The sequence below is a fragment of the Harmonia axyridis genome, chromosome 4 (assembly GCF_914767665.1).
Source record: "Harmonia axyridis chromosome 4, icHarAxyr1.1, whole genome shotgun sequence".
Lineage (NCBI taxonomy): Eukaryota > Metazoa > Arthropoda > Insecta > Coleoptera > Coccinellidae > Harmonia > Harmonia axyridis.
Genome location: NC_059504.1, coordinates 6,001,369 through 6,022,553, shown reverse-complemented (window position 1 = coordinate 6,022,553; position 21,185 = coordinate 6,001,369). Strand labels below are relative to the sequence as shown.

General features: G+C 36.8%; 1 protein-coding gene and 3 non-coding genes across 4 annotated transcripts in view; 1 reads left to right on the top strand and 3 right to left on the bottom strand.

The window, feature by feature from the left end:
* The window catches only part of LOC123677775 (hydrocephalus-inducing protein homolog), a 53,574-nt gene that overhangs the window by 26,005 nt on the left and 6,384 nt on the right, over positions 1-21,185 (top strand). The window contains exons 26-59 of the mRNA XM_045614473.1: positions 473-678; positions 729-1,075; positions 2,135-2,229; positions 2,378-2,524; positions 2,801-2,919; positions 2,976-3,159; positions 4,341-4,597; positions 4,655-4,787; positions 5,194-5,491; positions 6,366-6,639; positions 6,921-7,157; positions 7,815-7,999; positions 8,061-8,300; positions 8,725-8,894; positions 8,959-9,109; positions 9,308-9,608; positions 10,627-10,854; positions 11,133-11,442; positions 11,823-11,962; positions 12,021-12,314; positions 13,207-13,305; positions 13,422-13,465; positions 13,522-13,678; positions 13,761-13,881; positions 13,947-14,328; positions 14,380-14,841; positions 14,899-15,094; positions 15,884-16,099; positions 16,156-16,325; positions 16,457-16,861; positions 16,962-17,174; positions 17,292-17,436; positions 17,497-17,666; positions 17,726-17,775. Coding sequence (XP_045470429.1) covers positions 473-678; positions 729-1,075; positions 2,135-2,229; positions 2,378-2,524; positions 2,801-2,919; positions 2,976-3,159; positions 4,341-4,597; positions 4,655-4,787; positions 5,194-5,491; positions 6,366-6,639; positions 6,921-7,157; positions 7,815-7,999; positions 8,061-8,300; positions 8,725-8,894; positions 8,959-9,109; positions 9,308-9,608; positions 10,627-10,854; positions 11,133-11,442; positions 11,823-11,962; positions 12,021-12,314; positions 13,207-13,305; positions 13,422-13,465; positions 13,522-13,678; positions 13,761-13,881; positions 13,947-14,328; positions 14,380-14,841; positions 14,899-15,094; positions 15,884-16,099; positions 16,156-16,325; positions 16,457-16,861; positions 16,962-17,174; positions 17,292-17,436; positions 17,497-17,666; positions 17,726-17,775 — 7,146 coding nt within the window. The remainder of the gene's footprint in view (positions 1-472; positions 679-728; positions 1,076-2,134; positions 2,230-2,377; positions 2,525-2,800; positions 2,920-2,975; positions 3,160-4,340; positions 4,598-4,654; positions 4,788-5,193; positions 5,492-6,365; positions 6,640-6,920; positions 7,158-7,814; positions 8,000-8,060; positions 8,301-8,724; positions 8,895-8,958; positions 9,110-9,307; positions 9,609-10,626; positions 10,855-11,132; positions 11,443-11,822; positions 11,963-12,020; positions 12,315-13,206; positions 13,306-13,421; positions 13,466-13,521; positions 13,679-13,760; positions 13,882-13,946; positions 14,329-14,379; positions 14,842-14,898; positions 15,095-15,883; positions 16,100-16,155; positions 16,326-16,456; positions 16,862-16,961; positions 17,175-17,291; positions 17,437-17,496; positions 17,667-17,725; positions 17,776-21,185) is intronic.
* Trnat-agu lies at positions 18,869-18,942 on the bottom strand. The gene has a single exon. It is a non-coding gene; the product is annotated as a tRNA-Thr (tRNA).
* On the bottom strand, positions 19,866-19,939 carry Trnat-agu. The gene has a single exon. It is a non-coding gene; the product is annotated as a tRNA-Thr (tRNA).
* On the bottom strand, positions 20,947-21,020 carry Trnat-agu. Its single transcript has one exon. It is a non-coding gene; the product is annotated as a tRNA-Thr (tRNA).

Genomic DNA, 21,185 nt, shown 5'->3' with positions numbered 1-21,185 from the left:
TTACAGTCATTCAAAATTATCTCGTGAACTTTTTTTATTTTTTTCTCAGTGACAGCCTCTTTTGGGCGTCCACTGCGTTCGCCGTCTTCGGTGTTCATTCCACCACGTTTAAACTTAGCATACCAATCAATGATGGTTGATTTTCCTGGTACAGACCCCGGACAAACTCTTCATCAAGCCAAGATTTTGCTTCAACTGTATTTTTCCCTTCAAAAAGCAATATTTTATCAGTGCACGAAATTCCTTTTTTACATATTTTTGCAAATAACAAAAGTAGCTACACTCACAACTCAATATCTCACAAACTAATGGTCGGACTGCTGTCAAATTTTGATACGTATGGTTTGAAGGTTGGTACTAACTAAAAATTATATGCATTTAATACTTGCACCATCATCTGTGCATCAGACCGGGCACTTTTCAATTGGCCTATTACTTCAACCAAAACTAACTAATCAGGTAACTGTTTTAGATGATACTGACTCAATATGGAGAAAAATAAATGCCATTCTAAGCATGGAACCTGCTGTAAAATCGCCGCCACCGAAGAAAGGTGGCAAGGATAAAGCAGACAAAGATGATAAGATGAGTACGGCTTCCAGTAAACTATCGAGAAAAACAATATCCAGCAATACAGCCGACACATTTCAAGGAATACCAGAAGAAATGATCATCCAGGTGTGCTTCGCCATCCTATAAAATCAGCCGATTCACGAAAATCCTTTCAGATACTCTCCGATAAAATCGATCAATTGGACAAAGTGATCCTCGAGAGCCTAGACAGTATATTTCTCCCTAACTTACAAATCGCTCTGAGATGTTTACTGAAAGCTGCCAAGGATCTGTCCTGCGTCTACTTCGTATTGTTCAGTTGCACTTTGGAAGAACACAACGCTTTGGAAACTGAAGAACAACTTCTCAACGCCTCAGAGGAAGCTAATAGGAGACAGGCACTTCACAAGAAACTCACAGATTTAGATGACTACTCTTTATGTACCCAAGAAGAACGTGATATTTTAATGGAGATCCTGGAAGAGAAGAGAAGAAGAAGCGACGGGAAGAGAGCAGAGCTGAGGTAAGATAAATCAATGCATCATCTGGATAAGGAGAGTATTCGATGTTCGAATAGGGTGTTGAAAATAGATCTATAGGGTGTTTTTTTTTCGAGGTATATAACTTTAAGTTGGCATTACTTTTCAAGATGGCGACCGATTTAACAGCTGTCAAGTGATTTATTCTCAGTTTGGTTTGGCAATTCATCATAAATAGACTCACGCCTGAACAACGCTTGCAAATGGTGCAATTTTATTTCGAAAATAATGGTTCTGTGCGGAATCCGTATCGTGCACTACGTCCATTTTATTTTGTTTAGCGATGAAGCGTACTTCTGGTTGAATGGCTCCGTCAACAAACAAAACTGCCGCATTTGGAGTGAAGCTTATCCTCAAGTGTATGTCGAAACACCGTTACATCCAGAAAAACTGACTGTTTGGTGTGCTTTCTGGGCTGGTGGAATCATTGATCCGTACTTCTTCAAAAAAGATGATGGCCAGAACGTTACAGTCAATGGTGATCGGTATAGAGCCATGATTACTTACTTTTTCATAACTGAATTGAACAACCATGATGTCCAGGAGCTGTGGTTCCAACAATACTACGCAGCATGTCACACAGTTCGTGCCACAATCGATTTATTGAAAGACACGTTTGGTGACCGCCTAATTTCACGTTTTGGACCTGTCAATTGGCCTCCAAGATCTTGTGATTTAACGTCGCTAGACTACTTTCTGTGGGGCTATGTAAAGTCATTGGTCTATGCGGATAAGCCACAAACCCTTGACCATTTGGAAGACAACATTCGCCGTGTTATTGCCGATATACGGCCACAAATGTTGGAAAAAGTCATCGAAAATTGGACGTCCATATTGAAATACATCCGAGCCAGCCGTGGCGGTCATATACCAGAAATCATGTTCAAAATGTAATGCCACAAGATTATCTTTCGGATTAATAAAATTCATGTCAATCGAATAATCCATCGTTGTTTTATTGCAATTTAAAGTTCTATAGCTCTAAAAAAAAACACCCTTTAGTTTTGAGAATTTTTGTTATTTCGTATATTTTGTTTTTCTAGGGATAGAATCCAAGAAGATTTAACTACAAATGGTCGTCTCGAAAAATCGGAGGATCTGAAATCTTACTGGAAATATCTGGATACCTCTCTCTCAAGTGGGTATTCTCATCGTCGTGAAGAAAAAAGCAATAATTTAAATTGTTTGAACAATCTTCTATTTCCATAATTGATCTGCTGACTTTTAATTAATTCGATTGATTCGTTCATAGAATATAATAAAAAAAAGTATTTCTTTCATTTAAGGGAATCTAGTAACAAGTAAAACAACAACCAAATTCCCGAAAGGGAATGAAACTCATCAGACACAAAGTGGGACTATATTACCCAAAGAATCCAAAGATGTAAAAGGATCTCTCAGAGCGAAATCTTCAATTAGAATGAATAAAAAAGGTAGGAACCAGAAGAAAATACGAGAAAAACAATTTTTTAGCAAGATCACTTCACAACCACCAAAAATAATTTTCAACCTAACCTAACAGATAATAGGTTAGGTTAGGTTATAAATGATTTCTGATGGTGATGGTGATGGTGATGAGACTTTGGTGAATATTCGTTCTTAAGGGCCTTAAAGTATTCAGATTGGGCATTATGTACTCAATAATAACATTAGAAACAAAGCAGCAAAATCAAAATAACCAACTGGTATGACATAATAGTTTTTTTTAGTTGTAGAAGAGCAAGAGGATGAGGTTACAGCCTTCTACTTCTACCAATTCGACATAATGTTGAGCGAAATGTTGTTTCTTCTTGAGAACTGGAATCGAGACACTCTAGAAATGGAAAAAGTGAGCGAATAAATTTAAAATTACTGCAACTTGAGTTCTGTCGTTGTTCATTTCAGCCTTTCCCGAACTTCGCCTCCATAATGGCAGCCAACAGAAAAGATCCAAAATATAATACGAAGGAATTTGTGAAAAAAGTGTCTAAGGTTAGAAAGTCGGTGGCCACGGAAAATGAGGATGTACTACCAGATAACATAGACGAGAACGAAAATGTGGTTATTACCTCTTTCGATCCTTCTATTGGTAGGTATCAAATTCGAGAAGAATATCAAATGGAAATTGTAGAAAATGTTTTCGTAACTTCGAAACTCATGGAGTTGAGACTTTGGATCTATCTAATGTGACTTTTGAAATTTTATAACAAGTGAACACCCTAAATCTCAACTCCATCAGCTGATCTATATAGATAGATTTAATTAGGGAGATTCCGTTTCACTGCGACCTAATGGTCTATTGTACCTCCCATCAGAGCTATTCTCTTCATGAAGTGATCTGCAGCTCGCCTTCCAGTTCCAGAGTTCTAATGATCTCCAGTATCTGGGATGGCTTCAAGGAGGCTACTTCCTCACTTCTTCAAGTTTCTTGTCCAAAGTAGATTTTGCGTTGGCTAGCGTTGGCGAGGCATTCCGTCACCAGGTGATCCGGAGTTTCTTCCTCTACCCCACAGAATCTGCAGTCGTCATTTTCTGCCAGACCCATTCTCATGAGGTGTTTCCTAAGGAGGCAATGCCCTGTGAGGAGTCCAGTGAGAAGTGTAGCATATTTTTACTAAGATCCAGATACTTCTTGGATCTCGTAGAGTCGAAGTTTCGAAGAAACTTTTTGGAGGGATCCAAACCAGGAAGATTCCGCCAGAGTTTTTCTTTTTCAGTTTCTTCCTTCCCCTGAAACTTCTTCTTGTAGTTACATTTGTCTACGCCACAGAAAGGTTCCATGCCGATGAAAGGAGTTTGTGTTCCTTTTCTCTTCATTTCCTCGTCACATTTCAGCCATATAACACTCAAGCAGTATATCGATAAAAATTAGTATGTCGATGTAGATTTGACTGGGTTTCCATTGTACTGTGACTTTATGGTGCCCCTCATCAGAACTGTTCCCGACATTATTCTTCCTAGTCTACAGTTTGCCTTCCAGTTCCAGAATTCTCATGAACTCCAGTATCTGAGATGCTCAGAACCATTCGATTCATTGCAATTTCTCGATATCCAAAGTTGGAAAGAATGGAATTTCAGATGTTTAATAACTTTTCCAGCTACCAATACTAATTCTTTTCTTTTTGGGTCGAAATGACACATTTTTTTCTCATTTACAGGTAAGGTTAGGTTAGGTTTGAAAAGGATATCAAATATTCGACAACTTTTCCAGTCACCAATACAAATTCTTTTCTTCTGGAGCCAAAACAACAGATTTTTTCTCATTTATAGGTTATCCTGTGTGGATGATCAACCAAGCGCATAAAAAGAGATCACTTAATTTAATCGAACCAATCATTGGTTTACTCAAACAGATGATAACAATAAATTGCTTGACTCCTATCAGAAATGCTTGTAAAGAAACGGAAGTGGTGTATACCGTTTTGACAAAACCTACACAAAGGAAGACGAAGGAAAAATTGGAAGTGTTCGACCTCGTCAAATGTGAACCCAGGGGCGAAGTATTGCAACATGAACCCCCTACCACGGTAAAACCTTATGAATTTTGCGCTGAGAGCTCAATAAATCTGAAATTTTCGTTTCAGGCTCAAACGGTTGAAGATGATATGCAAGTTGCCAAAAATTCGAATACCACACTAAGCAACAACTCAAGGAAGAAAGCTAGAAGGAGGAAACTGACATTGACGCCAACCCCTAGTGAAATGGACCAACTAAGCAGTGAGTATTTTAATTAGTTGGTGTTTGTTAATATGAATCTCTAGGTACTATAAGATTGTGCAGATTTTCCTTGTGCTGTAAATTCTTTCAAAATTAAGATATTGCAATAAATGAAGAGAGTAAATGATCAGAAAAGATGAAGCAACATTCTCGTCTGTCCATTTGGTGTTCTGGATAAAACATTACTTTTCATTTTTTGTTCACTCCTGTAGATACCAAAAAAAAAGTACATGAGGATGGGATTTGAATGGTTATGATTTAGAGGAATCAAACTGCAATTCAAAAAAATAATCATTTAAATTAGCCAAAGAGTCTAAAAGAAAATAAACCAGAAACTCTGTTTATAGCTTTTGATCCTTCTCCTAATTATGCCAGTTTGTATATATATAATTGTTTCTTCATTTAGGTCTTCCCGTGAGGTTTTCATTGGAGCCTGGTTTTATTCAAGAGATAACAGCCATCTTCAAGCCTCTCTACTGCGGATTTTTCAAAACCTCCTACAGTTTCGAAGTTGTCGGTACTGGTTACAAGGAGAAGATTCTGGTACAAGCAAGTTGCGACTATCCAAGGATAGATACATCTCCTTACACTCTATTTCCACACAACGTTCAAAGCATAGATTCCAAAACTATGTTTTTGAATGGGGTCTATGTGATGTCCCAACAAACTTTGGACTTTGGTACTATCCTGCTTGTACCTCAGCAGTGAGTATATTTATCTATTAGGTGTGTACAACTTTGCTTCCGCCGTTTTGCAATATATGGTTGTAGCGTTAAGTGGTAGTCGAAATAAATAGATCGTAGATGTTATACAATAAGCTTAGATATTTGTGAACATAACTCCATTGAAATATTAGTCGATTTGTGTTTGCATCATGAAGTTATTGTTGATAAACATGTCAGCTTACGATTCAAATTTGCGGAAGGTTGTAATTTTCTGCTTTAATATGGAGAAATCTGCAGCTGCGAATCATCGAATGCTCTCAAATACCCATAGTAAGGCCACTTTTAGTGAAAAAACGTGCCGAGAGTGGTTTTGAAGCTTCAAGAATAGTGATTTTGACGTCGAAGACTAGCATGGCGGTAGAAGAGATAAGGTTTTCGAAGATGCAGAATATAAGATATTACTCGATCAAGACTCGTGTCAATCGCAACAAGAATTGGCAGAATCATTGGGGGTGACGCAACAAGCCATTTCAAAATGCCTGAAAGTCATGAGAATGAATCAGAAACAAGGAAATTGGGGACCATACGAGTTGAAGCCGAGAGATGTTGAACTGCGTATGTTTGCTTGTGAACAGTTTGCAAGGCAACGACGGAAGGGATTTCTGCATCGCATTTTGACTGGAGGCGAAATATGGCTTCATTTGGATAATCCCCAGCGCAAAAAATCATGGGGATATCCCGGTCACGCTTCCGCGTTGACAGCCAAACCGAATATTCACGGTTCCAAGGTTATGCTGACCAGATCGGCGTATTGTATTATGAGTTGTTGAAACCTACTGAAACAATCACAGGCTCAATTATTTTCGCCTATTCGTTTCATTCGATTAACTTTTCAAAAATAATTTTATTATAGTTTACTGGAAATGAAGAGCTCAATTTCCATGCTGAACACTTCGGGTATGATGTGTTATATCAGCATCGCATTCAAAAGTGATGAAAATGTCTTCTTCATTGACGAGGAGCAGCAGATTGTTGAAATCAAAGCAGGAAGACAGCACGTTCTGCCCATTTACGCCAAACCGCCAGCGGAGGGCCTTTTCAGAGAAACGCTACTGATCATTATAAGGGACAATCCGAGAGTACAAGAAGTCAATCTTTCCTGTTTTGCTTGTCCACTGAAATTTGAGGTAGGCAAATCAAAATAAACTAACTGACAAAGAAACTGGCACACCCAGAAGGGGTAATATGGTAAGGAGTAAATGAAAGAATTTGGAGTAAAAAATTGTGAAGGTTTTTTATGTAAACAATTTTTGTTACCTGAATATTGTAGTTGTTTTTCTGTAAGCGTAGAGAGAACAGTAATCCCAACTTTACAACAAAAAGCATTTCAAGCGGATTTCTTGAATGTTCAAATCCCAATTGTATGTAATAAATTCCTTTTCTTCAGCCAGTTCTGTTTTTGATTTAGGTTACACCGAAATTCGTCAATTTCCACAAAGTCATCTTAGGAAAAACGGAATCTGAGAAGTTTATACTCAGGAATTACACAGCTGTCATGATTTATTTCGAGTTCGAAATAGATGTCACATCGGAGTTCAAAATATCAACATTTAATGGATATCTGGATCCTTGTTCTTCACTGGAGGTGACGGTGACATTCGTTCCTGAAAACATAGGAGAGAAGAAGGAGTCTCTAATTTTGAGGGTATGTGAATCGTTATGTCAATAATAATTCGAAATTGATTCTGATGATTTTTTGATTGAGAGGAAGTTATCAGGTGGTTTTTGGTTGAATACAAAATTCCTAATATTGGTTGAATACAAAATTCTTAATAACATAAAAATGAATGGAAGAGAGCATCTATTTTTACAGAATACAGAAAAATTCAATACATTAACTCCTTATAGATCCAGTACAAAACTATAAACACGTCCTCATATGTATCGTAACAAACCTCATATAGCTTTGGCGAGTCTTCCTCGAGTCAAGTTACGAGGTGTGCCCCCTCCCCGGGGTTTGGTGTTTTGTCCTGAGATCGCTGCTAGACTCATCAATTGGGCTATCCAGTGATCTCTGCCCTACACACACTCTCTCACACCATCGTGGAGAGGTGACCCTGTTGCAACGCAACGACCTCTTTAAATCCGCCAGGGCCGAAGTATTGTGGCGCGAAAACCCATAGAGCCATCTGTGAGCCAACAGAGCCAGTACACAACTCTGCTATATGAACCAACCTAACTCTACTCTTTTCAACGTCTTTTCTACGTGGTTGTAGCACATAGTCAAATAAGCTTAATGTATTAATAAGTTCAGATTATCCTTGATAATAATATGAAAATACTCCCATTCAATTTTCTCAAGATATTCGACAAGGAAAAACAGTTCCCAGAACCAATTCAAACGGAAGTGCTGACACTCTCTGCAGAAGTGGCTACTTTCCCTCTGGAATATGAGACAAGTATCAATTTAGGTCTAGTGAAAGGCAAAGTTCCACATTTCTTCCCATTCACGATTAATAACCTGGGCAAATATGATGTGAAGATATTGTAAGTGTGAGTGTATTCTTCAAGTTCATTATTGACTATATTTGTGTGTTTCTCTTCAAAGATTAACAAAACCACAGCAACAAGGCGGTCACCCTTCGATCGGAGACTTTTTCAAGATGAAACATATGGAGTACGTGGTGGAAGGAGCTTCGAAGTATTCTAACAACTGCAGATTCACCTGTAACAAAGAATTGAGTTTTGTTGATATTCCCGTTGTTCACGTTACTATTCTGGACAACTATAGAAATTCAGCTATTGATCATTTCACCTTCAGAGCGTCAGCAAAGGTGGCACTTTCCAAGTGAGTAAATACGATATTGAAGAAAAATAAACTAACACTTCACTAAATAAGTATAAGTACAAGTAAAAATACATTCTTCCTCAAAAATTGGAATTTATTCTTCACCATAAACATCTTCAGAATTGATTCAAGTACTCCAACCTAACTCTACTCTAAGCTTTTCCAATACCTTTTCTGTAGAAAGATTCGTCTCTACTTTCCAAATAGGTTTCAACCTAGACGATTACTTGTTCTCTGTCCTATAACAAATTATCACAGGGTTACAGCTGTTTTGGTTTCAATATTATGTCGTACTTACAAACAAAAAAAAACATTGAAGAAATCAAATAGTCACTCAACACTTCGAAAGCTTCTTTTCAGCGACATTCTTGTTATCTGTTATCCCCAAGCAAGCTAATTTTTATATCATAATATTCATACTCAGGTTCGAGCTCTGCCCACATGGAGAATACTTTTTCGGCTATCAAAACATCAACACCACTCGTTCCAGCTTGTTGACCTTGAAAAACACTGGATTCTTTGAATTCAAATATACAATAATGACACCAGCTATGATAGAAGAACAAGCTCTTAGAAAACTTAGCAAGAAAGAAGGTAACTATCATAATTCTATATTTGGTGAATCTTGAGATAGAAAACTTAAAAATTATTTTTACAGTAACTCAAGTGGAAGAAACTGAAAAATTGAGCAGTATACCTTCTGCACCTTCTGAGTCCGCACCTCAAGAAGAAGTCGAAAATCAAAATCGAAAGTCGAAATCGCTAACCGACAACAAGAAAAAGGGAAAAGGCAAGGCTAAATCTAGGAGGTACAGTTAAAATTTTAAAAGAAATTGGTTTCAAACCGTATTCTTCTTCAAATAATAAAACATAACTACTACTAGCATAACCTATGTAATATCTGGAATATTGAAATATATCATCATATTTCAACGATATAGTTTATTGTGACCATTACCACTAATATTGTCATTTCCCACTAAATCAGCCTTATCCATTATTTTCAGTGCTCTGGATTTAATAACAAATATATCCACTGGTACCTTTGACATCACACCGTCTACTGGCTCAGTACTACCAAACGAATCAGTGTCGATCTCAATCGAAAGTCAACCAACTGAATGCACGAAGTACAAGGATACTTTAGTTTTCTTCGTGTCCGAACCAAGCTACATAGATAGAAAAGGGCGTCACTTGAACCTTCACGTGGAGGGAACAGAGCCTCAAATCGATTTCAGCGATTACGAAACCATGTTCCCAATGCAGTATATTGTCGAAAATATCGAGGATCTTCCGTGTATAGGCGAGGTAAGATAGATAGATCGACCTTTTTCCCGAAAGCATAATATATAATGGCTTACAGACAATTTTAAATTCCTCGATATGCGAGGAAACTTGGAACTTTCAACTTTCTCGATAGCTGTTGGTGAGAGCACTGGACCTGTAATTCGAAGGTTGCGGGTTCGAGTCCCGCTCGAGGAGATACTTTTTACGGAATAATGATTTAAGAAAACAAATACTTTTACAACTTATTAGCAGAATGCCTCTCTATTCTCTCTTGCTAATACATTTTCACTATTTGACTACAGTGGCGGATCCAGGGGAGGTACTTTGAACTTCTTTCTCTCTTGCAGTTAGGCCATTAGCCTTTTACTACTTCTTCTCAATGTATTTCACCTCTGGTGAAGTATTGTGTTCTGCTCTGGCATTGCTTTGGATGTTTGGCTTAATACGCACTGCCTAGGGAAGTGCCATCTTCAGTCATTTGTGTTTCCTCTGGATCTAGGAATGTTGCAGATCTTCATGCATAACTGCTGACGTTGGCGACACACCATGGTGCATTTACAGCTCGTCTCAGGATCATATTCTGTATGATTTTAAGTTTCTGCAGATAGGACTTTGCAGTGTATCACTAAGCGTAAGCCATAACCAGACAAATGGTGGACTTGTAGAGAAAATGCTTGTTAAAAGGGGATATTTTGCTTCTTTTGGAATGTAGCGGTTGTAATGATACGCCTTTTCTATCTCTCTTCGTCGTCAGAGCTGTTGTGATGTGTTGTTACAATGTGAAATTCTTGGCAGGTATCATCCCAAACACTTGACCTCGTTTTTCCATTAGATCCTCCTACCGAACATTACGACGTGTCCGTGAAGATCCCTAATGACCTTTAAAATGGGTGTATATACATGCATTCGATTTCCTAGGCTTTTATGAGACCTTCGATACTTGGATAAAATGATCGATTTCTCCACTAAGACTGAAGAAAGTCCAAGAATTAAAATATTGTGTGTACCATGAATAATGGATAAAATTTTGATTCCACAGAATATCGTTTTCGAGGTCAGTAAGAAAACCCTTCATTTCGGAAAAGTGGCATTGAATGATTCAGTGTCGACCAAGTTCAGAGTGCCAAACACTGGACACGTAACTGCTACAGTTTCCTATGAAATCCTGGAAAAAGATTGTGGATTCACCATTCAATCGAAAATAATCGATATTGCTCCCTATAAAACTGAGTACAACGTTATTGATTTTGCACCAAAGGCGATTGGGGTAAGTAAGTCCATTTCTGTATTACATCTGAGATACCAAAATATATCTTATAGTTTATAATGATAAAATTAAACTTCGTGTCTGGTTCTCGTGGCCCCTCTGTTTCTAGACATCATGAACTAGATAGAGTATACACCATGGTGTGGCGATGAGAACATGGTTCCTTTTATTACAGCACAATTAATTTTTCATATATATAAGTCCAAAAAAACATGATTGAATTCTGCCAAACAACTTCTCCAATTCAAATATCGAATCCTATGAAATCATTCTTTCAGATTTGGACTGGAACTCTAGAAATTAAATGCCAAGGTTATTCTTCCGACTACAACTATAGTATGAGTCTCATTGGCGAGGCTTGTATGCCAAGTATAGAAATAGTAGAACCTGACTACAATATAGATGGGGAGAATACAGAGATTTGTTTTGGGCCTTTGCCCATCAAGAGCTCGTGTGAGAAGTCTGTGGTTCTGAGAAATAGAGGTTATGTGCCGTGCAAGATAGTCGTGGAGATAATTGGTGATCCGGATTGGTTTATGTCCCTATCTCTGCATCACGAACAGAAAGAGCGAGATGTCGTAGATCACGGTGAGTAGAGATGCACGGCTTGACTTGATATTCAAGCTACTTGACTTGAAATCGAATTAAGTTCAAGTTCAGTTCAAGTCAAGTAGTAGTTTTTAATCTCCAGTACATTCTATGAAGCTACTTGATTTTTAGCAGTTCTATTGTTTAGTGTGCACATCAACAAAAAAATGATGAAATGAGAAGGAACCTCAAGGATGTAAGATAAGGAAGTTCAAAAAAGTAAATTGTCACGAGCTTGATTTTTAAGTCAATTAGTTGGTTAAAATATCAAGCTACTTGACTTTTTAAACCTCTTTTACTGAGCTAAAGTTATTATTAGTATGATTTTTATTTAAAAAATGGGCCATATCAACTGCTTGATAGTATTTCGATGTTTATAGAAACGAAGCATAGTGATGTGATGACGCTAAAGTCTGGAGAAAGAGGATACGTTAACCTCAAATTCGAGGCAAAGTCAGCAACATCTTTGAATTGCCAATTGCAAATAATAGTCATGAATAATTGCTTCGATATGTGGAAGGTATCCAACGAAAACTATAGCTAACACTAACATAATATTGAATGTTTGAAATCCCCAGCTTGCTTTGAACGCATTTGCTTTTGGCGCAACTGTATGCCTAGAAGGCCTACCTGTTCACGTGTCCCCGAATAAGAAGGAGATTGCTTATTCTCTGAATTATGGGCCAGTAAGCAAAAATGAATTGTACAAGATTCGTTTCAAGGTGAAGAACATTACGAACGACATCTACAGGTTCGAGTTTCATCCGATACAGGAATTGATATTTTCGCCTAGAATAGGACATCTTTATGGAGAATCGGAAAAAACTATCATAGGCGCTTTCAGAACCAAGCGCCACATCGATTTCACCGAGGTAAGATAATATTACTAAAGGGTTTCCAATAAGAGATTCCATTTTTATATTAAAAAATGAGTATATTTTAAGCGAAATCAATGTATGTTTATTTCATTGTTAGAAGGAAGGTATGCCATAAACGAAGGAAAACAATATCAGCCAAATGGCTTTGGTTGCAGCACCATATCCTTTTCAGGAAATTTTCAATGACCAATTCGAACATTTGAGGTTGTAGGTCCTTGATAACCTCATGAATTCCATATTTAAGGTCTTGAATCTATTGTGGAGAATTCACATAGACCTTATCTTCAACTCTGCCCCAACGAAAATGTCTAAAGGTGTTAAATCACAAGATGTTGGTGGCCACGTGTGATTACTTCGATAAATAATATGGCCAGGAAATTTTTCTTGCAAAATTGCGATTGTTTCGTTGCTTGTATGGCACTAGCGCCGGTATGTTGAAAATAAACTTCGTCCACATCAATATCCTTCCATTCTGGTCATAAAAGAATCGTTACTAATAGCTCGATAGCGTTTTTGTAGGTTTTCGTCAACACTACGGGCTACAGCGGCAATATTTGCAGTTGTTCCTGAGCGACGCACACGGTTTCGATTCTTCATATCACTAACTGTCCCAACAGCTCAAATTTTTTCCAGTTTTTCCGGCCGAAAAGTTGCCTCATGACGACCCAAAAATTTCAATATTTTTGAATTGAATTTAAAAATTTGAATGCGTTGTTGAAGCGAGTATCGTTCATTTTTAGTATTGGCGTAGTTTTCACTTGTCAAATGTCGAAAGTGACAACTGCCCATATACTGTGCTGTTCAAACCTAATCAGGTTAAAAACCACTGATTTACCCTATTTAGCTGTAAGTAAATCATATTATCGATCTGTTTCATAAATTACAGAAGGAGCTTTTTTTGACCATTACCAAAATTAAGCTGCATCCTGGTCATATCTTTCCATTACCATGGGATGACCGTCAGAATGCCAACTTGGCGAAATTTGTGAGTATCTACTTTTGTAATCCTCTCAAATGTTGTTTATTGAATTGTATCAGATCTCGTGCTTTCTTCTGTCCACTTAGTGTTCCTAAAGATTTTAATAAATTGCACTTTTCCAGAAATTCCAAACCACAGAAGAGCAGACTGACGATTGCGGAGATTTGTGAGGAGTCTTCACAAAGGGTTGTATTTTCTATCGTTAAAAAAATCAATTTTCAGATCTCTTGACAATGTCGTCTACGAAAACAATGAGCCTCCCTATGACACTGCGAAAGAGGGCTCTTCCATATCGTTAACTGTCAATGCCCAATGCGGTTATGCCGATTATTTTTGTGAAACCCAAGAGATTTTGTTTCCACCAACTAACATTCATACGGTGAGTACCCAAACATTTCACCATTCTCAATAACGGTCCATCTTGTTCTATATATAACAAGTTAATACTGAAACTTCTTCAGGTTCTTTCGGAAACATTCAGTGTTAAAAATAAAAGTAAAGTCAATTTAGAAATAGACTGGATTATCAGTCGTTGTCAGGAGATGGATACTGGACCTTCTGCGAGGCAACCAAGTTTATTTGGTGAGTTACTTATACTTACAGAGTTTCCCCACGCCTTGAAACACCATCATGTTTCTTTCTTTCAGAAAAAATGCAACTCTCGGTACCAGAAATTCCCCAAAAAGTATGTGACGTTCAAGTTGCAAGCGAATTTTCAATCGAGCCAAAAGTGTGCACCATACAACCAAAAAAGCACCAAGAGTTTGCGATAACTTTTATGCCCATAGATCACAAGGTTCATGAATATCTCCTCAAAGCTAACATGAAAAATTTGGACCCGGAAGCAGTAGATCTCGAGATCAACTTGAAGGGTGAAAGTCTAGATTTTCCCTACCTTTTCAGTTCGAATTTTATGCAAGATTTCACCATGAGTGAGAACAGTTTCAAAACTTATTGCGGATTAAGGTCGGGAGATGACACTAAGATCCTCAATTTTCTGTCTCTTGGAATTGGATCAGAATCTAACAGGTATGTTAACTTGTTGCACCTTAGATTTAATCATAAATGAACTTCTTTCAGGTCCATATTGATAACCAACAATACCCAAAATCCGTTTTCGTTTGTTTGGCAGAAGATCAGAGCTGAGTCCCAAAAGCCAACATTTTTTCATTGTGAATTCAATAAGGGACATATACAGCCTGGAAAAACGACTAAGACCAACTTTATTTTCCCACCACAAAACCATGGTTTATTCACCGACTGCTTTCAATTTGAACCTGATGAATCATTGATGCCAAGGTCATCGCTTTTGCTACAAGGCGTTTGTCGAGAACCTAGAGTGTTCTTTGAACAGGCCTACTTATCCCTTGGGCTAACACTTCTGAATAATCTTGTGGAGAAAGAGATCGTTCTCAAGAATGACGAGGAAGTGAAAATACATTACAGCTTCAAAAAAAGTTCTTTGTATTCCGATAACCAGCAAGTATTGAATATTGCTCCCATGAATGGCTTGATGGAACCAAAGAGCGACAACAAATTGAGGTGGATAGCTACGATACGAATGCTTTAGCAATAATAACGATCTATATCATTCTACAGGGTTTCAATTAAGCCTACTAAACAAGGAGAAACAATTTTCAAGCCAAAATGTATAGTGCAATATATGAGTTTTCCAATTCATTTCAATTTCCTGATGGACGTTGTTGATGTATCTTCGAAACTGTATTTTTATGGTAGAGAATCGAGTACAGTTGAAGTTGAACCTAATATACCGCTTAAAATTAACCTAGGACTGGTGAGATTGCTATATCTTTCATAAGAAATATTTAGAGTTCTTCAGTTAAGCCCACTTTTAAGTTGACCAAACTCTTGTTCAAGAGATCAGGGCCGCCGCCAGGATCGGCAAACCTAACATTTTGCCGGGCGTCAAACCCAACATTTTGCCGGGGCACCAAATTTTAGAGGCGCCAAATTTTAGGGGCGCAGTCAGTTGATGAAACAAGACATATTTTTTTGTCACAAAAATGTTTTTATAGTGTACCACTCTTTGTAGTGAAATATTAAAATTATCAATAGACAATTATTCAATTTGAATCGAAAAGGCGCTCCCAACTATAGTTATGAAAATACAAATAGGTACGTACTAAAATGCACCGTAGGAACCACGTCGTCTTTTTACTATAGAGTTATAAAGCGTCGTACTTTTAAACAATGCCGGGCGTTTTTTGATGAACTCGAAAAAAACCTCCTCTGATGAATTTGACAAAGTGATTTTAATTGAAAAAAAAGATTTGACACGAATTGAAAAGATGCCTGAGGGGAATAACAGAAGCTCATTTGAAGAAAATTCAGATAAACTAGGTAAAACAGGGCGGCGAAATTTTTTTGCCGGGCGCCAAAAGTCTGGCGGATGCTCTGCAAAGGATTCATTTATGGTGAACGACAACGGTGTTGTCATAATCAAAAACTAAAGTTACTTAACCTTTGAAACGTTTATTCATTAAATTCATCAATATAAAAACTATTTCACTGTTTTGAATTTTTCGTTATAAATATTTATATCTAACGTTTTCAATTTTCGTAGATTGTGCCGCACAAAAGAGAACAAATCAAGTTTGAACTAGTTAATACAAGTAATGTGGGGTTCTACTATTCTTGGACTTCGCAGAAACAATTACAAGCAAGAGTAAAATTTAGTCGAAGAGAAGGATATTTGTGTAGTTCACAAAAAAACGTGTTCGTGGTTTCAGTTTTACCATTACGAAAATGTCTCATCAAATATATCACTTTGAAACTCAAGGTAGAGGGGTTGAGTGGAATATTCTCAAGCCAAAAAATTACATGTTTATTTTTTAGATATTGTATGGGTCCACATATGTTTTTAAAATAGAGGCATCAACACAGAAGCAGCAATTCACGTTTTCGTTCCTGAAATATGATTTTGGAAAATGTCTCATTCAAGAGGAAGAGACAAAATTCTATCAGACTTCCTTGGTCTTCACGAACAATAACAAATGGCCAATGACGTATGATTTCCATAATTCAGCTGACTTATTTCCATAATTCGATATGTTCCAGCTAAGACAATTCCGAATTTCTTTAGCAAAATTTTTTTTTATGAATATGGCATTAACACTCACAAGATTTATCCTTTCAGAGTGGAATATGGCCACAATAACATTACACCATTCTTCATCGATTTCAAATCAGCTGAAGTGGAACCAGAAAATTCGAAGACCATAGATATATTTTTCAGTCCAACAAAGCACACCATCTACGAAACAGTTGCCCTCTTCTTCGTCGATTCCCACAAAACCATCATAAGACTTTGTGGAGAAGGCGTTCCCTTGTTACTCGAAGTATTGAGTTTAACCGATCAATTTTTAGAATTCGGAAAAGTAAGGGTTGGAAAATGTGTGCAGAAATCAGTTAAAATTTTGAACGCCGGAGAATCTTATATTGACGTTTTGTTTGCTTTTAACTTCATGCTGCCTCCCATCAAGAAGAAGGTCGAAAAAATTGACGAAGAGTTCAGCATCGAAGGTGCTAAAGAAGGAACACTGTTGAGTAAAATATATCGAACTTCATTTGGTCTAGTTTTTTTTTTGTCTTCTTGAAACTTGCCATCCCATTTAGTTTTCTTGATGAAGGATTTTTCACAGGGATAATGCTCAGTTGGATGCGGTATCAATGAATAAGAGAAAAGGAAAAATGGCGGATAAAGACAACAAGAGTGCTGTGACGAAAGAAGAAAAAGCTTCAAGGAATAGTAAAGAGAAACTATCGAAAGACAGCATTAAAAAGCAAGCTCACTCGAAAGAATTCATAATCAAATCGCTTGAAAAACTCAATTCTGAATCTGAAATGAAGATAATGTGAGTGAACAAGTCAAGATAAAATAATCTAGCCGCCAGATTATAATTTCTTCAGACTGAATTTCCTCCACAAAAGATCCTTGAAGACCAAAAAGTTATACTTGCCAATTGTTCTAGGAATTCGGATGAACGTTTCGATAAGTTTCTTTCGAGCTGCATCGAAGTATCACCAAAGAAATCTGTCAAAATTCCACCCAAAAGAACAATAGATGTCATCGTCAAGTTCAAACCGACCGAACCAAGAGAAAAGTTCCAAAGCCAGGTGAATGACGCCCAAGATGATAAGATATTCTCGTTCATCTAACCTAAAATTTATTTTCAGATCTTCTACCAAGTCCAAAATTACAAAGAGCCCATTATAACTGTCATGGGGTCAGCTGTAGATGCTCGTTTTGTATTGAACAAAGATGTCATTAATTTTGGTAACGTTGTTGTCGGTTATAACAGTGAGGAAAGCATCATATTGATAAACGAAGGCTTTATTGGTGGAAAGTAATTATTATAAATGAAACGTGGAGTGGGTAGTTATTAATCTACTTATTCCCTTGCAGATTTCATTGGTATCTGGAGAAAAACTCAAGTTATATAAGCTTTATAGGTGGTAAGCTCTACAATTTTTTAATGTATATCAGAATTCCTCTTCTTCTTCTTCTCTTCCTTCTTCTTACCTTTCTTCTTCCCCTCTTCTTCCCCTTCTTCTTCTCCTCTTTCTTCTACTTTTTCTTCTTCTTAACTTTCTTCTTCTCCATTTTCTTTTTCTTCTTCTTCTCTTTCTTCTTCTTACCTTTCTTCTTCACACTTCAAATTAGGGATAATTGCCAGTTTCTTTTTCCTCGGTCGTCCAACACTTCTGCGACCCGAATGTAATTCGTGAGTCCTTTCCCAGAAAGTTTCTCTTGGTCCAACAATGTTTTTTCAGCAATTCTTTCGAGTACCCTCACCTGAAGATGATTTTGCTATGAAAATTCGGATCATTTTACTGAGATGTATAGAAAACATGATGTGTGCAGTGATTCGATTTTGTTTCAGACTTTTTGACATATCCTTTGGTGTTGATCTTAACCAGAGTTCTGTGAGGGGGCGCTCTTCAAAAATTAGAATTCCTGTTATCTGCCTGGTGTCGTTTAAAAATGAAATACTGATATTAGACACTCCAAACTTTCACAATAAGTCACAATTCAGTTGCTATCAAATTTTTAATTAAATGAATGCAATATAATGACAGACTATAGAAGATTGTCACGAGCATAGAATATAAAATATTATTTTTCCATACTCAAAGTTCACGAGAATCGAGAATCAAGAGGAATGTCAAATGTAAACGATGTATCTGAAATAGACGCGATCTCTCGAAATCAAGTAGGTATAAATGTGAAAAATCTCCTGTTTTGTCTGAAAGTTTTACAGGTATAAGTAGACACACCAGGTTTTCTATGCATCTCACCCTTTACCTTACCTCCTTAGAACAAGGACTGTGATCCAGGAAGGTTGAAAAATACATCTCTTATCCAATTAGTGATACAGAGGAAGTAATTAGATAAGCCGCGTTCTAAAAACTTAATTCAAAATCGGTTTTAACCTACTTTTTCAGCTTCATGTAGGTGACTTATGTTGATTTATCGTTGAAGGTCATAAAACTTGATTTCGATGTGGGTATTGAGTAGTTTATCAAGCAAAATAGTACCCATTGTGTAAGGCCCCGGAGGGATTCGAACCCTCGATCTCCTGTTTACTAGACAGGCGCTTTAACCAACTAAGCCACGGCGCCGACATTTAAAGTTGAATTTCAAATTTATTTGTGCGGGATTTTCAATTTTCAAAAGTATATTATCGAGATTTCCGAACATTGTTTGACGTCAGGAAGATTGAAGAGTGATCTATAGTATCTAGATATGATTGACTTATAATTGTATAGAGATGTTTGTAACATTATGAATTATCTTCTCATCAAAATTAATCAAAAATTAAATGAATTTTGCTTTTAAGAGATGCAAAGTATATCTAAATCTAACGTTTCAACTGAAGAATTCATTAACTCTTATTTAATTGACCTACCTACTATCGTAGTATAAGGAAAGGATAATAAGCCAACCGCCGTTTGACGGCAAGGAAATAGTCACCAGGGGTCGCTATTGTAGTTGGATTTGGATTTGGAGAAGTAACTCGATAATAGATGGCACTGAATCATGAGCTATAGATGGCGCAGAAATAATAAGATAATTCATTCAGTGGCGTGGTTGAAAAGGGGTCGCATGACATTGCCAACAATTTTTATGTTATTATTAAGTTATCACAAATACACGCCACTGGCGTAAATGCTTATTACAGGGCAGAAAAAATATCAAAATATAGAAATCTTCTGACCACTCTATTTCAAATATTTTAGTTCTTCAAAATAACACCAATTTTTTCAGAGGGCTCCACTTTACGGACCAATTTTTGACAGTAAAAGTTAAACGTGAGTAAAACTAGATGGCGCTCAACATCAACAAAATCGAAAAAAGCACTACACTGGCTTACTATCCTTTCCTTATACTATGCTACTATGTGTATCAATCAAATTAATTGATGTACAAACCTCTCTGATCTCTGGATCTACTAGTTATTAAGTTATCGACTACGTAGATCATGGTCATAAATAGCCGTGAAGATTTTTGAGTAGTTTATCAAGCAAAATAATATCCATTGTGTAGGCCCCGGAGGGATTCGAACCCTCGATCTCCTGTTTACTAGACAGGCGCTTTAACCAACTAAGCCACGGCGCCGACATTTAAAGTTGAAATTCAAATTCATTTGTGCGGGATATTCAATTTTCAAAAGTATATTATCGAGATTTTCAAACGTTGTTTGAACTTAAACGTCAGAGATATCAAAAAGTTATTTATAGTATCTATGTGATTGATTTATAATTATAGAGAGAGGTTTGATCGTATCATTATCAATTATCTTCTCATCAAAATTCATCAAAAATTAACTGAAAATTGTTTTTATGACATGCAAAATGTATCTAGATCTAACGTTTCAAGTGAAGAATTCAAAAACTCTTATTTCACAATGTGTATCAATCAAATAAATTGATTTACAACCTCTCTGGTCTCTGGATCTACCAGCTGTTAAGTTATCGACTACGTAGATCTGGCTGCTAGATCGATCTATTGAAAATTATAATAAGTCGACGTGAAGATTTCTGAGTAGTTTTTCGACCAAAATATTATCGATTGTAGATCCTGAAAAGATTCGAACCTTTGATAGGTATATATTGCTTACTATACAAGCGCGTTAACCAAACTAGGCCATGGCGAGGCAGATGAATTAAAATTTATTTCATTCCCTCAGGATTGCTCAAGTTTCATTGATTATTGAGATAGCAAAATGTTGTTCAAATAAATTAATACATCAGGAAGATTGAAAATTAAGCAATAAGGATTGCAGAGTGAAATTATTTCAAAAGTGAATATAGCTTCCATCGAGAGGTATGATTGTATCATTCTGAAAGATCTCCTCACCAATATCCATCAAAAACACATGATTATGGTTTCTATGACAAGCAGAATATAAAGATTTAGCAGTTTAACTCAATTGACCTTTACTTATTGCCCATCCTACTATGTCGATCAACCAAATTGATTGATTTATCATCTTCTTTGGCTCCAGCTACTATGTATTTTATCTGTCAGCTAGATAGATATATTAGCTTGTAAGATGATCGTGGTTTTAAATAGACGTGAAGATTTTTGGGTACTTCTACAATCAAAAATATCAACCATTGCGTAGGCCCCGGAGGGATTCGAACCCTCGATCTCCTGTTTACTAGACAGGCGCTTTAACCAACTAAGCCACGGCGCCAACATTTGAATTTGAAATTCAAATTAATTTGTGCGTAATATTCAATTTTCATAAGTATATTATTGAGATTGCCAAACGTTGCTTAAATCAAAACGTCAGAAAGATTGAAAAGTAATCTATGGTATATATGTAATCTTAATATATATATTTCTTGTGTGCGTGTGT